This window comes from Procambarus clarkii, chromosome 59, assembly GCF_040958095.1.
Source record: "Procambarus clarkii isolate CNS0578487 chromosome 59, FALCON_Pclarkii_2.0, whole genome shotgun sequence".
Classification (NCBI taxonomy): Eukaryota; Metazoa; Arthropoda; class Malacostraca; order Decapoda; family Cambaridae; genus Procambarus; species Procambarus clarkii.
The window spans coordinates 19181150-19198917 of record NC_091208.1 but is presented as its reverse complement, the minus strand read 5'-3'; the positions used below and the strand labels follow the sequence as shown (position 1 = coordinate 19198917).

Below are 17768 nucleotides of genomic sequence, written 5' to 3'. Positions count from 1 at the left end.
GCTTGTATTTACTTGTACCTCCTACCACTGGCATGTATTCCTAAGAAGCAAGGTAAGCATTGCCTACACTTTAAAAAAAAATTCCCCCCAAAATTAAAACATCTTTATACTGTGTAGTTAAAATAGTTTAATTCAATTATATAGAACATTCTGATGTGTCTAATATCCAAGACAAAAAAAAATAAACAAGCTGCTTGAAATTGTCCTAAAAAATACTTTACCTTCCATTTTTAGTAACCTCATTCCATCCTTTCGCAGAAAATAATATTCCACTGCCAGACATATGACATACAAATAATTAACTTATCTTTTTCCAGAACCATGTAAATAAGGTTCAGATCAATCTAATACCTTACCTTGAGGTGCTTCCGGGGCTTAGCGTCCCCGCGGCCCGGTTGTTGACCAGGCCTCCTGGTTGCCGGACTGATCAACCAGGCTGTTGGACGCGGCTGCTCGCAGCCTGACGTACGAGTCACAGCCTGGTTGATCAGGTATCCTTTGGAGGTGCTTATCCAGTTCTCTCTTGAACATTGTGAGGGGTCGGCCAGTTATGCCCCTTATGTGTAGTGGAAGCGTGTTGAACAGTCTCGGACCTCTGATGTTGATAGTTCTCTCTCTCGGAGTACCAGTTGCACCTCTGTTTTTCAACGGGGGTATTCTGCACATCCTGCCATGTCTTCTGGTCTCGTGTGATGTTATTTCTGTGTGCAGGTTTGGGACCAGCCCCTCTAATATTTTCCTCGTGTAAATTATTATGTACCTCTAATACGGTGTAGAAAGCATTCTGATAATGTCTCCACTGTAATATTTATCACAGTACTGTATAATTGTTTTAGAGAATTGGACAAACATAAGCACAGTGTTCTGCCAGGTCCTCTCCTGCTAGTAGTATGGGAGGGGCTTGAAGCACAGCAGCATTACCAGTTTATTAAATTCAATCATAAATTCATATTGGTAAATAATAACCATCTAATCTAGGGTTGTCATACGTCTGTATTTTCCAGGACATGTCCTGCATTCAGGTGTCAAAATTTGCATCTGGGAAGAATTTACAAAATTCTCAATCTGAAATTTCAGCTTCCATCACTAAAAATTATCTATATAAATCTATTTACCTATATCAATATATTTATATACATGTACTGTATATATTTATGCAGTGACTTAGACTTTTTTAAAGTCTAAACAAGGCTTTGCTGAAATAAATCGGATCTACAGGATAATATGCATGGGGCACATAAAGATATAGACAGTAGTGGTAGAAGATTGTAACTATAGGAGTTCAACATGATCAGTTTCACGTAAAAGTAATTTTGTTGCATAATTTGTTTTTGTCTTCTAGTTTTGGCATATTTAATGCCTCTTACCTCTCCTCATAGCTCTTGTCCTTCATTTCTAGGAGCCATTTAGTTGCATGTCTTTGCACCTTTTCCAGTTTGTTGCTGTCCACCTGATGGCACCATACAGGGGACTTAGTGGTGTCCTGAATTCTGATCGTTCAGATATGGCAACCCTACTCTACAGGAATGTTATGACCATTACCGTCTTGACTACCTTGTACGGTCCTGACAACATGCTCGCACTCCATTATGTGGTGCTTTGACTGTTGGGCCCCTACTGCGGTCTCTGTTGCCTTACAGCACCTTCCTTTTTCGGTGATTACAAATACATTTTGGAATTTTTTGTTAGCGGGATTGGTTACTTTTTGTTGGCGGATTTGTAGTAGGCAGAATTGGAATGTTTGTGCTGGTGGATTTGGAATTTTTTGTTTGCAGATTTTGATTTTAAAGTCTTGTCATAATTCCTGGGGAGCTGATAAGATGCATGCTCCTCTATTTACGTCATGCTCTCTAAAGTCAATTATGGATGTCCCGCCTACTCTCGTCTGCCTCTCCTTCAATTCTTCGTGTCTGCACCATACTGGGTTATGTCTTGGCTCTGGTGCCTCTCATTCATCCCTGAGCCTGTATGTGGAACCATGTCCTGTCTTCACATCTACAGGAAGATTCCTGTAGAATATTCTTCACATTCCTGTCTTCACATTACAGGAATATCACTGGTATTGTCTTGGCTACCCTTTAAGATTTTGTTACGCTACATTAAACAAAACTAGAAAAATCACAAAAATGTGCAACAAAGCTTGTTCCTGAGCTATGGAGAAACTGAGGGAACTCTGATTTACTATACAAGAGGAAAGCAGGAATAGGGCAGACATGATAATGACATAAAAGATGCCAAGGATTGGCAAAGTATATAAAGAAATAATGTTCGAATGAAAGGACATAATTGGAAACTGGAAATGAATCGATGAGATGTCTAACGTTTTTCAGTCAAACAGTTGTAAATAAGTGGAACATAAGCTAACTTTATACAGTTTTACGTGTAAATATAAACTTGAAGCACAACTAGGTGAGTACATACATACGTACGTTAGGGGCCTCGCGGCTGAGTGGACAGCGCTCCGGTGTCGTACTAATAGTCAGGGTTCGATTCTCGGCGGAGGCAAACAAACTGGGCAGTTTCTTTCACTTAATGCACCTATTCACCAAGTAGTAAATAGGTACATGGGAGTTAGACAGCTGCTACGGGCTGCACCCCTGGGAATATGTGAGATATGTATGTAGTAGATACGGTGGAGAAAAATAGGTGGGTAGTCTGTACATTAGAGAACAGGCGGGTAGAAAGGTGGGGTCCAAGAGCTAACAGCTCGATCCTGCAAACACACACAAATCAACCCATCCACTTGTTTAAATAATACTCTTTGTAATTGTGAACCGTTGTACATATATAAACATAATGGACAATTACATATAAATTGGTAAGTCATTTTATAAAATTCAGAAAATAAATTTAAAAGCCAAATTGAAATATCCCTAGGTCGCGAATTGTATGTATGTATGTGTATATATGTACATATAATGTACTATATTAGACCTGATATAGCATATATTAGGCCTAGGATGGCTAAGTGATATTCGCAACATAAATATAAAACATTTTCCGGTTTACCCAAATTCAACAATACCAAAATCTTTTATTTGTCCACTACGTCAATGAACACACACACACACTGGCGCCCGCGTAATACGCAGTTACAACTCTTAACATAAAAAAAAATTGCGATGCACTGAGTAAGTCTCTGGGTTAATTAGACAGGTAAGATAACTGTCGATTTGTCTTAGTGTTGTGAGGCAACTGGTGAGGTGTGAGGGGAGACGAATGAGGGTAAACACGAGATAGCAATAATTAACCAGATAGCCACCCAAACACGTGACAGTCGCGAGACAGCCTCCCAGATACGTGACAGTCGCGAGACAGCCTCCCAGATACGTGACAGTCGCGAGACAGCCTCCCAGATACGTGACAGTCGCGAGACAGCCTCCCAGATACGTGACAGTCACGAGACAGCCTCCCAGACACGACAGTCGCGAGACAGCCTCCCAGATACGTGACAGTCGCGAGACAGCCTCCCAGACACGTGACAGTCGCGAGACAGCCTCCCAGACACGTGACAAACACGAGACAGTCTCATCAACAGAAGAGACGTAACACACAAGCCCACCAACAAAAGACAATCGAGGAATGGCGTTGCAGCTTCCCGCCTCCCTTGCACAAGGAGGGAGCCGGTCGGCCGAGCGGACAGCACACTGGACTTGTGGTCCTGTGGTCCTGGGTTCGATCCCAGGCGCCGGCGAGAAACAATGGGCAAAGTTTCTTTCACCCTATGCCCCTGTTACCTAGCAGTAAAATAGGTACCTGGGTGTTAGTCAGCTGTCACGGGCTGCTTCCTGGGGGTGGAGGCCTGGTCGAGGACCGGGCCGCGGGGACACTAAAGCCCCGAAATCATCTCAAGATAACCTCTCAAGATAACCTCCCACATGTTGAAGGTCTCCTGCTGTTTCAAATATTCATATTCAAATATTTTTGAATATGTTTTATGAATGTTTCGCAAAGTTCTTGCAAAGAGTATATATAAGATGCTTATTTGCAGTTTCGTCCTTTGCTAATTACACAGTTTGGTGGTTCTTCCTACGAACTGCCACATACTAATTTGAAATACTTTGGCGGGAAACGGCCACCCAACGTCCACTGGTGAGAGACATCTAGAATGTTTTAGAGTGTCATTCCTGATGGTTTATCGAGAGAAATGATGGGCAGGGATAAGTACTCGAATAGTTGTGCTTGCGGGGGTTGAGCTTCGGCTCATTGGTCCCGCCTCTCGTAATTCTCCCTGTTCCCGCCTTTTCACATAAGTGAAGGCGTATGAGGAGCAAGTCTTATGTGAACGAGAGACGGGGTCTATGAAACGTTGGCACAGGAAGCGTAAATGTAACAGTAGCATGGAGCTAAGAACGCCCCAATACAGTCACTTGAAGCACAGACGATGGCACAGGAGACGGCTCAGAAGATGGCGCAGGAGACGGCTCAGAAGATGGCGCAAGAGACGGCTCAGAAGATGGCGCAGGAGACGGCTCAGAAGATGGCACAGGAGACGGCTCAGAAGATGGCACAGGAGACGGCTCAGAAGATGGCGCAGGAGACGGCTCAGAAGATGGCGCAAGAGACGGCTCAGAAGATGGCGCAAGAGACGGCTCAGAAGATGGCGCAAGAGACGGCTCAGAAGATGGCGCAAGAGACGGCTCAGAAGATGGCGCAGGAGACGGCACAGAAGAGGCGCAAGAGACGGCTCAGAAGATGGCGCAGGAGACGGCTCAGAAGATGGCGCAAGAGACGGCTCAGAAGATGGCGCAAGAGACGGCTCAGAAGATGGCGCAAGAGACGGCTCAGAAGATGGCGCAGGAGACGGCTCAGAAGATGGCGCAAGAGACGGCTCAGAAGATGGCGCAGGAGACGGCACAGAAGATGGCGCAGGAGACGGCTCAGAAGATGGCGCAAGAGACGGCTCAGAAGATGGCGCAAGAGACGGCTCAGAAGATGGCGCAAGAGACGGCTCAGAAGATGGCGCAGGAGACGGCTCAGAAGATGGCGCAAGAGACGGCTCAGAAGATGGCGCAGGAGACGGCACAGAAGAGGCGCAAGAGACACCACAGAAGATGGCGCAGGAGACGGCTTAAAGAACAACAACAACAACATCAGCTGCAGCATCAGTCCAGGGTCGAACTCTTTGAGGCCAAAACACGCGCCATTTTTGTCTCCCGCCAAGGTCCCTCCTCAACTGGCACCACTGGCTCTCCAGCCCCCATGAGAGCACTATTCGCCCGTCGCAGTACGGCCGGTAACCACACCCATCTAGCCAAGATCCTCGCCTCTCCTGGGCAATAGAGGTAAGTCCAGCATACAGCTGAAGGAGCGCGGCGCAGGGCTGTCCACGTTCATTACTCAATGCCATCTTGATTCCGGATCCCTTAAAGCATGTTCCAGTCAACAGGTTATGATTCTTATGGGTTTTTCGCATCTCAAACACAGCTCGGAATTACTGTTGTTTGGGATTTTGTGTATTTTATCGTAAGTTATGATTTAGGCGCTTCTGACGATTGGGAATCATGAGTTTCTTGATGGTTATCGCAGGATTCTTGCCTGGTCCAGACTTGGCAGCTTGGACAGAGCAATTGAAGAGATTATCATAGATTTGCATGACTCTCAGCCGCGGCTTGGGCACTCGATCTGCACCTTCCCCTACCCCCACATGGGAAGACGTGGAAGAATAACTAATGAAGGTGAAATATAGCCGTGGACGGGTTGAGTTTTAATACACTATTTTCTCTCAGTTGTGACAACAAGAGCCCACAGGCTGGATACTTGACTTTGAATGCTCTCATTCTCCAATTAGTTCAGTACTTCCCCCCTTGGTCCAATATACTCGTTCCCGTCTATCATGTGTCTCACCGGTTCTGTATTCTCCAGACTCTGCTTGTCAACCCACGGGGAAAAGGCTTTTATTGGTTGGTTTGTCTTTAGGGCGGTATGAATCTTATTTGCATTCACTCGTGTAATCCATCATGTTTTGCGTTATTTTACCTCAGAGGTTTGGTTCCCATGGTCTTCTCTCGAGGAGGTTTTTTGACCTATATAACCCAAGACATGTCGTCACCACGAGCTTCCATCGGCATTTCACGCTTAATACTCTCATTGTATATCTTGTTCTAAATGAACGAGATATTCATGAATGAATGAATGGTCTAGCCTTGTTGACTGGTCGCCCCTCGGCACCTTCTCTGTGCTTGCACGCTCACATGTTGCAGTAGGAAGTTCCTTACACCTACTTCTAACAGCTTCACTCATCATGTCTAATATCCATTACTTCCTAGTCTCTTTGGCCATGATTGAAGTCTTCCATTTATAGCAGATATGGGATCTTCTGACACTCCTTGGATTATATTTATGCAAGCTCAGAGGTCCTCCATGGCTGCTCCAAATTGTCGTTTCACTGAAATTATTCCCACGCAGTCTTTTTAAGTCTTGTTTCGCTTGATATGCTATGTGCTTACCTGTGTTTTACTCGCCTATTTGTGCTTGCAGGACCGAACATTTGCTCCCGGACCCCGCCTTTCTAGTCGCTGGTTGGCTAATGCAATGACTCCTTACCTGTGTGTGTGTGTGTAGGTAGGTTAATTAACATAATGTATGACCTAGATAAAGGACAAGTAAACAGGTCATAAGGGGGGAAGGGGGGCAACTCTCCCCTCTCCATCAACTCGTCTGGTCCACTCGAGAGTTGACTAAGATATCCACATAATTATTCAATCAACTTCAACGCTCGGATATCAGGGTCGAGCCATTATAAATACCTGGAGATAATATAATTATACCCCCTCGTTGTTTAGACCACCCTTATATCGACCACTCCTTCGTTAATCGCTTACATAGACCACTTCGTTAATCGTTTGTATGTACAACGCTTCGTTAATCAGGTGCTACGAATAGAACACTGCAGCCACTATGCTGTTAGACCTGACTTCAAACACACAGTTAACGACAAGAGGTGCAGACGGTTGAAGGAAACAATGAACCGGGTGAACAAGAATTACAGAGTTGTGTAGCACCATATGTAATGGTGAGCACACATACGCAGCAATGCTGATTGATGAGACAGGTCGTAGGTAGTGACTGGGACTAGAGATGCTATACCGATGATGATACTCTTCAAGACGCTAGTGCTCTCTAGAGTGGAGTACTGCTGCACAATGACAGCCCCTTTCTAAGCTGGAGAAATTGCTGACCTGGAGAGCGTGCAGGATTCTAGCGTGTTACTGCTAGAATCCACTCAGTAAAACATCTAAACTACTTGGACCGACTAAAGAGCCTAAATCTTTATTCTCTTGAGCGCAGGCGGGAGACATACATAATAATTTACACGTGGAAAATATTAGAGGGGCTGGTCCCAAACCTGCACACAGAAATAACACCACATGAAACCAGAAGGCATGGCAGGATGTGCAGAATATCGCCGTTGAAGAGCAGAGGTGCAACAGGTACTCTAAGAACTCTATCAACATCAGAGGTCCGAGACTGTTCAACACGCTTCCACTACACATAAGGGGCATAACTGGCCGACCCCTCACAGTGTTCAAGATAGAACTCGATAAACACCTCCAAAAGAATTCCTGATCAACCAGGCTGTGATTCATACGTCAGGTTGCAAGCAGCCGCGTCCAACAGCCTGGTTGACCCAGGCCGTCCTCCAAACAAAGACCCCAAAGTGATTCCATGCACCCGCCAAACCCCCTGTTTATGAATGAAAAAGATTTACACATGACTCACAACTGATGACGTTCGAACATTTTCGGAACAAGTGCTTCACTGACGAATTTTGTTCGAATCACAACGCTATAAATGCTTCACCCACGTACTACAAATACAAATAAACGCCAACAGAACCTAAACAACCTAACCTATGCCTATATATATGCACAATATGCTAATATAATATAATAAGTTATATTTGAGAAAATTCCCGTTTTGAATGAACAGCATGTAAAAATTTATGAATGCGTCTGTGGGGTCGACCGCTGGATGGAATGGACTTGAGTCGAGGACGGGTTGGGGTATCGAGATATGAGGGTGGAGATAGTGAGTGTGTACAGAAGGTGACTGTGGGTGTTGAATATGACTCATGGCGTAGGCCGGGGGTCCTGAGTGTGGATGCTGAATATGGATATAAACAATGTGGATGTTAACAACCAGGGCCAGCCATGTCCCCAGCCCTGCCCCCAGACCTGCCCCAGCCCGGCCACCAGCCCTGTCCCAGCCCTCCCCCAACCCAGCCCCAGCCCTGCCCCAACCCTGTCCCAGCCCTCCCCCAACCCAGCCCCAGCCCTGCCCCAACCCTGCCCCCAGCCCTGTCCCCAGCCCTGTCCCCAGCCCTGTCCCCAGCCCTGTCCCCAGCCCTGCCCCCAGCCCTGCCCCCAACCCTGCCCCCAGCCCTTCCCCCAGCCTTGCCCCCAACCCTGCCCCAGCTCTGCTCTAGCCCTAGCCCCAGCCCTGCCCCAGCCTGCCCCAACCCTGCCCCCAGCCCTACCCAAGCCCTCCCCCAGACCTGCCCCAACCCTGCCCCCAGCCCTGTCCCCAGCCCTGTTCCCAACCCTGCCCCAGCCCTGCCCCAACCCTGCCCCCAGCCGTCGTCAACAACACTGCCTGTGGTCTTCGCCTCTAACAGGTTTGGCGCGTTGTCAGCAAGACTTATGAGCGTCCAGACATCATCTCTGGCTGTATGAGAGATTAACATCCCTGGATAGAGAACACCGGAGCTGCAACCATCAACATGTGTGGGGATTGGCCAATCTCCACTTGAGTGCGTCGCCTAGCGGCGCATTTGGGTACTAGCGACACTTAGACTGATCCTCTTAAATCATATAATCAAGTCTGAGTGTGTAGGCTGGATTAGCTACTTATAAACACTTGTAAAGTGAGATGGTACACGAAGAGCTTCTGGGGAAGAAAGAGGAATAAGGAACAGCCACATAACGAAGTACATAACAACGCAAGAGATAAATTCAATGCATAACGATAACAGCAAGGGAAAAGATACGCCATGATGTAGTGTAGAGATTGAAGATCTTCACTTTAAACCTTGCAACACAAGTACTCGGGTGTCAGAGTACAACTGACCAGAAACACAAATGGCGCCAAATATTACGACGCTTCAGGGAATGGCGCGTAGAGAACAAGTGAGGAACGCGATCTTCAACTGTCCCCCAAGAGTCGGACACAGACTAAGAAAGCAATTAAGAGGAAGAACTAAAGACCATAACACAGCAGTGTGGATATCCACGAGGGTTCGAACCTGTGTGTTGGATGTTCCCAGACGCGTTCTAGTCCACTATACCACGACTTAAACCGATCAACTGATCCCTCACCCCACACACACACACACACGAGGACCCGTGTGTGGTCACCCACTTCCCTTCTAGTTCCACATTTTTTCCCTCCAATCCTTTTTCGCAAACCCAGCCACCCGTCCCATCCCCTTCCCCCATCCCCATCCCTCTCCCTCTCCCACCAGACATCACCAAAACAAAAATTGCATTTGCATCTCAAATTGAGACCAAGTTTTCTTGTTATCGTTCTCCACATCTATCTAATCCCTCCTTATTTGACACGGGGGAACCTTGATTCTCTCTCTCTCTCTCTCTCTCTCTCTCTCTCTCTCTCTCTCTCTCTCTCTCTCTCTCTCTCTCTCTCTCTCTCTCTCTCTCTCTCTCTCTCTCTTCTCTCTCTCTGTGTGTGTGAGAGAGAGACACACACACACAGAGGAGAGAGAGAGAGAGAGAGAGAGAGAGAGAGAGAGAGAGAGAGAGAGAGAGAGAGAGAGAGAGACACACGCAGACAGAGAGAGAGAGACACAGAGAGAGAGACACACACAGAGAGAGAGAGAGAGAGAGAGAGAGAGACACACACACACGCAGACAGAGAGAGACACACACACACACATACGCAAACAGAGAGAGAGAGACACACACACACGCAGACAGAGAGAGAGAGAGAGAGAGAGACACACACACACACGCAGACAGAGAGAGTTTAGAAAACACGGGGTGTTGGAGATTTCAACCAGAACGCAAGTAGTGATCCCAGAGGTCGATATATTTCAGATTAGCTACAGCTGTTCAAGAACCTAATTGGCGTCCCCTGTAGCGTGATTATTATCTGGGAGCCTCGTTAGCCTTCCTGGAGCCTCGTTAGCGTCCCCTGGAGTTAAGATGACGTCTCAGGGCACCTTAGTGGCGTCCCTAAATGCCTGAAACTTCCCCTTGATTCTAAATGACGTCTCTGAGATAAGGTGGATTTTCAGGGGCCTTAGCTGGCCTCAGTTGGCTTCTATAACAACCTGTCCTCCTACAACCTGTCCTCCTACAACCCGTCCTGCTACAACCTGTCCTCCTACAACCCGTCCTGCTACAACCCGTCCTCCTACAACCTGTCCTGCTACAACCTGTCCTCCTACAACCTGTCCTCCTACAACCCGTCCTCCTACAACCTGTCCTCCTACAACCTGTCCTCCTACAACCCGTCCTGCTACAACCTGTCCTCCTACAACCCGTCCTGCTACAACCTGTCCTCCTACAACCCGTCCTGCTACAACCTGTCCTCCTACAACCCGTCCTCCTACAACCTGTCCTCCTACAACCTGTACTCCTACAACCCGTCCTGCTACAACCTGTCCTCCTACAACCCGTCCTCCTACAACCTGTTCTCCTACAACCTGTACTCCTACAACCCGTCCTGCTACAACCTGTCCTCCTACAACCCGTCCTCCTACAACCTGTCCTCCTACAACCTGTCCTCCTACAACCCGTCCTCCTACAACCTGTCCTCCTACAACCCGTCCTGCTACAACCCGTCCTCCTACAACCTGTCCTCCTACAACCTGTCCTCCTACAACCCGTCCTGCTACAACCCGTCCTCCTACAACCTGTCCTCCTACAACCTGTCCTCCTACAACCCGTCCTGCTACAACCCGTCCTCCTACAACCCGTCCTCCTACAACCTGTCCTCCTACAACCTGTCCTCCTACAACCCGTCCTGCTACAACCTGTCCTCCTACAACCCGTCCTGCTACAACCTGTCCTCCTACAACCTGTCCTCCTACGACCTGTCCTCCTACAACCTGTCCTCCTACAACCTGTCCTCCTACAACCTGTCCTGCTACAACCTGTCCTCCTACAACCTGTCCTCCTACAACCTGTCCTCCTACGACCTGTCCTCCTACAACCTGTCCTGCTACAACCTGTCCTCCTACAACCTGTCCTGCTACAACCTGTCCTGCTACAACCTGTCCTCCTACAACCTGTCCTCCTACAACCTGTCCTCCTACGACCTGTCCTCCTACAACCTGTCCTGCTACAACCTGTCCTCCTACGACCTGTCCTCCTACAACCTGTCCTGCTACAACCTGTCCTCCTACAACCTGTCCTCCTACGACCTGTCCTCCTACGACCTGTCCTCCTACAACCTGTCCTGCTACAACCTGTCCTCCTACAACCTGTCCTCCTACAACCTGTCCTGCTACAACCTGTCCTCCTACAACCTGTCCTCCTACAACCTGTCCTCCTACGACCTGTCCTCCTACAACCTGTCCTGCTACAACCTGTCCTCCTACGACCTGTCCTCCTACAACCTGTCCTGCTACAACCTGTCCTCCTACAACCTGTCCTGCTACAACCTGTCCTCCTACGACCTGTCCTCCTACAACCTGTCCTGCTACAACCTGTCCTGCTACAACCTGTCCTCCTACAACCTGTCCTCCTACAACCTGTCCTCCTACAACCTGTCCTGCTACAACCTGTCCTGCTACAACCTGTCCTCCTACGACCTGTCCTCCTACAAAGGACGTCGCTTTTCGCTCGTATGCGTGACATACGGCCAAAAATCGTCGTACTAGAAAATGGAAGCGGCTGGCGAAAGTGACCTACTGTCCCGTTTTCTGTTTTGGGTCCTCTGGTAGGTTAGGGGAGGCTACTTTAAATTGACGGTTTTCTTGACGATGGGAAATTCTAGGAGGACGGGCTGTCTATAGAGCCTCAGCTGGCTTCTGGAGCCCCAGAAATTGGCCTCTCTGGAGCGGAAGAGAGAGAGAGAGAGAGAGAGAGAGAGAGAGAGAGAGAGAGAGAGAGAGAGAGAGAGAGAGAGAGAGAGAGAGAGAGAGAGAGAGAGAGAGAGAGAGAGAAGTGGAGGAGATAGAGTAGGAGGAGGGAAGTGAAGGAGGAGGATTGACCTGTGTTTATATACAGTGAAAGTCACTAGTAACCTTTGTGTGGTGTTGGCGCCATTGTGTTCACTGTCACATTAGTCTCCAGTGGAGATGAGGCAGGTAGACACACAGACAGACAGACAGATAGACAGAGACCAAAGAGTCAGACCAAAGAGTCGGACCAAAGAGCCAGAGCTCAACCCCCACAAGCACAAATAGGCGAGTACAGACAGACAGACATACAAAATAAGTTTAATATTCTCACTTAAACCACTTAAGTGAGTCTACTTACTGAGTAAACTTGAAGTATTTATCAATAATAATAATAATGTCTTTTTAACTCGCCAATCTGTTTAGTTCATTCTTCCATTTATATATATATTTTTGTCCCTGTGAGTACATAAGAATTTTATGTGTGGTGATCATGTCTCCACCGTGACCATGTCAGGGCCTGACGGCTGAGTGGACAGCGCTTGGGATTCGTAGTCCTAAGGTTCCGGGTTCGATCCCCGGCGGAGGCGGAAACAAATGGGCAGTTTCTTTCACCCTGAAGCACCTGTTTACCTAGCAGTAAATACTAGTAGGTGCCTGGAGTTAGACAGCTGCTACGGGCTGCTTCCTGGGGGGGGGGGGGTGTAACAAAAAGGAGGCCTGGTCGAGGACCGGGCCGCGGGGACGCTAAGCCCCGAAATTATCTCAAGATAACCCAAAGATAACCTCAAGATAACCCCAAGATAACCTCAAGATAACCCCAAGATAACCTCAAGATAACCTCAAGATAACCCCAAGATAACCTCTAGATAACCTCAAGATAATCTCAAGATAACCTCAAGATAACCCCAAGATAACCTCTAGATAACCTCAAGATAACCTCAAAATAACCTCAAGATAACCTCAAGATAATCTCAAGATAACCTCAAAATAACCTCAAGATAACCTCAAGATAAACTCAAGATAACCTCAAAATAACCTCAAGATAACCTCAAGATAACCTCAAGATAACCTCAAGATAACCTCAAGATAACCTCAAGATAATCTCAAGATAACCTCAAAATAACCTCAAGATAACCATCTCTTTTCCTTAAGCATTTTCAGATCTGTTAGCCTCAAACATTTCTCAAATTCCAGTACTCTCATATCCGGAACCAGTCTTGTGATAAACCACTGATATGTATATATTTTTTCCTCTTCGTTTTTTGTATATATATTGGATCTTCACACAGAGGGCTGCATATTGTAGACCTAGTCTCACGTATGTTGCAACTAGCGAATGTTGGCCTGACGGTATGTCTACTTCCACATGCTGTTCCTTTTCTATCTGAGAGAGAGCTGAGTGTGTGTACCTACTTATGCTTCCTAGCAGGACAACCATTAGCTCCTGGGCTCCGCCTCTTTCACTCGCCTGTCAGTTAGAGTTAGAAATGCAGTTGTTTATAGTTTTGATAGTGTTTAATAGATATGAGGACACGGAGCTTAGATATGAGGACACGAAGCTTAGATATGAGGACACGAAGCTTAGATATGAGGACACGAAGCTTAGATATGAGGACACGAAGCTTAGATATGAGGACACGAAGCTTAGATATGAGGACACAAAGCTTAGATATGAGGACACGAAGCTTAGATATGAGAACACGAAGCTTAGATATGAGGACACGGAGCTTAGATATGAGGACACGGAGCTTAGATATGAGGACACAAAGCTTAGATATGAGGACACGAAGCTTAGATATGAGGACACGGAGCTTAGATATGAGGACACGAAGCTTAGATATGAGGACACGAAGCTTAGATATGAGAACACGAAGCTTAGATATGAGGACACGGAGCTTAGATATGAGGACACGGAGCTTAGATATGAGGACACGAAGCTTAGATATGAGGACACGAAGCTTAGATATGAGGACACGGAGCTTAGATATGAGGACACGAAGCTTAGATATGAGGACACGAAGCTTAGATATGAGAACACGGAGCTTAGATATGAGGACGCGAAGCTTAGATATGAGAACACGGAGCTTAGATATGAGGACACGAAGCTTAGATATGAGAACACGGAGCTTAGATATGAGAACACGGAGCTTAGATATGAGAACACGGAGCTTAGATAAGAGAACACGGAGCTTAGATAAGAGAACTCTCTTGCAGATCTTGCCGGTCATTCTGAAGTTCATTCAGCCGAGTTTTGCGGGCCGTGTGTCCACCTGCTGTGTGTCCGCCTGCTGTGTCCACCTGCTGTGTGTCCCCCTGCTGTGTCTCCCCGCTGTGTCCAAGTAACGTCGTAATGAACGTCGTATTGACGTCGTAATCAACGTCGTATGGACGTCGTGGGTGTGGGAGGGGGTGGGGGGGGGGAGAAGGGGGTGTCTTAAGGGCCATAGTTCCGTCGTACATAACTGTTTGTGGTATTTATACACTTGTTTAGTTGTGTGTTGGTGTTTGAGGTCTGGAAGGTTGATTTCCCTTTCAATGCTTTTGTATATTGAAGTCTTGGTGTAAGGGGGCGTTGGTGGGGGTGTAGAGGGGGGCAGAGAGGGGGTGTTGAGGGGGTGTGGGGGGTGTAGAGGAGGTGTGGGGGTGTAGAGGGGGGTGTGGGGGTGTAGAGGAGGTGTAGATGGGGGTGTGGTGGTGTAGAGGGGGTGTAGAAGGGGGTGTAGAGGAAGGTGTGGGACTGACCTCTGGCCCTGTACTGGACACGTAATAAAATCCTAAAATAAAAGTGAATGCCATAGGAAGAAAGGATACAAGAGAAACAGGAATAGCTAGAACAGGGCAGGAAACGGGGGAAAATCAGTGAAACCAATAACTGAAGGGCACGACCAGATGTGGAAGAGGGGCAGAGAAGAGGTGGAACAGATGGACACAAGCTCCAAACACCGACCCAACTTGTCCACACGAGACAACAAACCCACACAAGTGGACTGGCCGACCACGCACGAGGCAGAAACAAATGGGCAAAGTTTCTTTCACCCTGAATGCCCCTGTTACCTAGAAGTAAATAGGAACCTGGGAGTTAGTCAGCTGTCACGGGCTGCTTCCTGGGGGTGGAGGCCTGGTCGAGGACCGGGCCGCGGGGACACTAAAGCCCCGAAATCATCTCAAGATAACCTCAAGATCAACACAAGACCATCCGACGCTTGGCCTGTGGAATCTCCCTAAGAAACACAACAGATGTTAGGTGGATATTAGACAGGTGTTATGCAGGTGTTTGGGCGGTTAGTCACCTGCTCTGAGAGGTCGACGAGGGAAAGTTCCACACGTCTTAACAAAATATTCTTCACACTAAAAATATATAAAAAATGGCTTCTCAGTTTATGGAAAATTATACCTTTATTTTTAATGGTATTTGATTTAAATAATGTGGTTATTTAATGCATTTATATTATAAATTTGTTCAAATTATCTGTTTGTGTTAGCATGGGTGAGTGTGGGCGCTGTAGGGGAGACAGGGGGGTCTCACTCTCTCAATATATGGCATAGAAAAAAACAGCAGAAAAACTAGAGAAGTTGATTTGGAGGAACCGCAGATATAGAAGGTCAAACGAGTGTCTTTAGTACACATGTGTGGGTTATAGAATGTCAGACGAGTGTCTTTAGTACACATGTGTGTGGTATAGAAGGTCAGACGAGTGTCTTAGCACACATGTGTGGGGTATAGAAGGTCAAACGAGTGTCTTAGCACACATGTGTGTGGTATAGAAGGTCAGACGAGTATCTTAGCACACATGTGTGGGGTATAGAAGGTCAAACGAGTGTCTTAGCACACATGTGTGTGGTATAGGTCAAACGAGTGTCTTAGCACACATGTGTGTGGTATAGGTCAAACGAGTATCTTAGCACACATGTGTGTGGTATAGGTCAAACGAGTATCTTAGCACACATGTGTAGGGTATAGAAGGTCAGACGAGTGTCTTAGCACACATGTGTAGGGTATAGAAGGTCAGACGAGTATCTTAGCACACATGTGTGGGGTATAGAAGGTCAGACGAGTGTCTTAGCACACATGTGTAGGGTATAGAAGGTCAGACGAGTATCTTAGCACACATGTGTGGGGTATAGAAGGTCAGACGAGTATCTTAGCACACATGTGTAGGGTATAGAAGGTCAGACGAGTATCTTAGCACACATGTGTGGGGTATAGAAGGTCAGACGAGTGTCTTAGCACACATGTGTAGGGTATAGAAGGTCAGACGAGTATCTTAGCACACATGTGTGGGGTATAGAAGGTCAGACGAGTGTCTTAGCACACATGTGTAGGGTATAGAAGGTCAAACGAGTGTCTTAGCACACATGTGTGGGGTATAGAAGGTCAGACGAGTGTCTTAGCACACATGTGTAGGGTATAGAAGGTCAAACGAGTATCTTAGCACATTTCCGGTGTGTAGGGGAGGGGGGGGGGAGGTTGGTCACTTCAAGATATAGGTGTTGTTTACAACCTGTGTCCTCTTACATAGAACGTCGCTTTTCGCTCGTATGCGTTACATAAGGCTAGACAGGGTGGCAGTATTGGAAAATGGAAGCGGCTGGCGAAAGTGACGTACTGGATCCCGTTTTCTGTTTTGGGTCCTCTGGTAGGTTAGGTGAGGCCACTTTAGATTGACTGTTTAGTGACGTTTTGTAAGCTTAGAAGGACGTGGCTGGGTTGTGGCGCAGGTGCTGTGTCGCCTCACACACACACACACACACACACACACACACATACACACACACACACACACACACACACACACACACACACACACACACACACACACACACACACACGATTGACAGTTGAGAGGCGGGACCAAAGAGCCAAAGCTCAACCCCTGCAAGCACAAATAGGTGAGTACACACACACACACAACACCCCCCACCACACACACACACACACACACACGATTGACAGTTGAGAGGCGGGACCAAAGAGCCAAAGCTCAACCCCTGCAAGCACAAATAGGTGAGTACACACACACACACAACACCCCCCACCACACTCACACACACACACACACTCCCACACACACACACACACACACAACCCCCCCCCCCACCATACACACCCCCCCCCCCCACACACACAACACCCCCCCCACACACACACACACCAGCTACGCATATAAGGATAACAAAAATAAAGCCAGTTTCCAACACCCTCCTGAAGGACTCTACACAACACTACCCACGACCAGCTCAGTACCTGAACCTACCAGAGCAAACCCAACAACTTAAAAAACCCACGAAAATGACAAGAAAACCCAAATATTTGGCACAAGGCAGGTACCAGAGACGAGAGAACTGAGCTATGAGGACCAGGCTACATGAACTAAAACTAACGACATACAAAAAGGAATTATGTACAAGATATTAAGAAAAATAGAAGGAGTTTCAGGTCTCCAATAATTACCCATCTTAACTACACTAGTTCCTCTCCCCCCCCCATCCCAAACCTCCCGGACCCCCCCCCCCCACCCCCCCTACCACACCCCCTACCCCCCTCCCAGCCCCCAGCCCCCCCCCCCCCCCCACCCCCCTCCCCAGCCTCCAGAGGGATCAGGGGTCACTCGAGACACTATAAGGAGGTCAAGATGACTCACTCAGACCCCACACACACACCTGTGTCTGTCACACCTGTTCT

The 17768-nt window shown here is 47.5% G+C and overlaps 1 protein-coding gene across 1 annotated transcript; it reads left to right on the top strand.

Moving 5' to 3' along the window:
- Positions 1–13572: 13572 nt before the first annotated feature.
- LOC138353740 (golgin subfamily A member 6-like protein 22) lies at positions 13573–14262 on the top strand. Its single transcript, XM_069307131.1, has one exon. The coding sequence runs from the start codon at positions 13573–13575 to the stop codon at positions 14260–14262; it is 690 nt and encodes a 229-aa protein (XP_069163232.1).
- The last annotated feature ends 3506 nt before the right edge of the window (positions 14263–17768 follow it).

Bases quoted from the DNA above. Each gene is read 5' to 3' on its own strand.
- LOC138353740 (XM_069307131.1), top strand. From the start codon at position 13,573: ATGCAGTTGTTTATAGTTTTGATAGTGTTTAATAGATATGAGGACACG.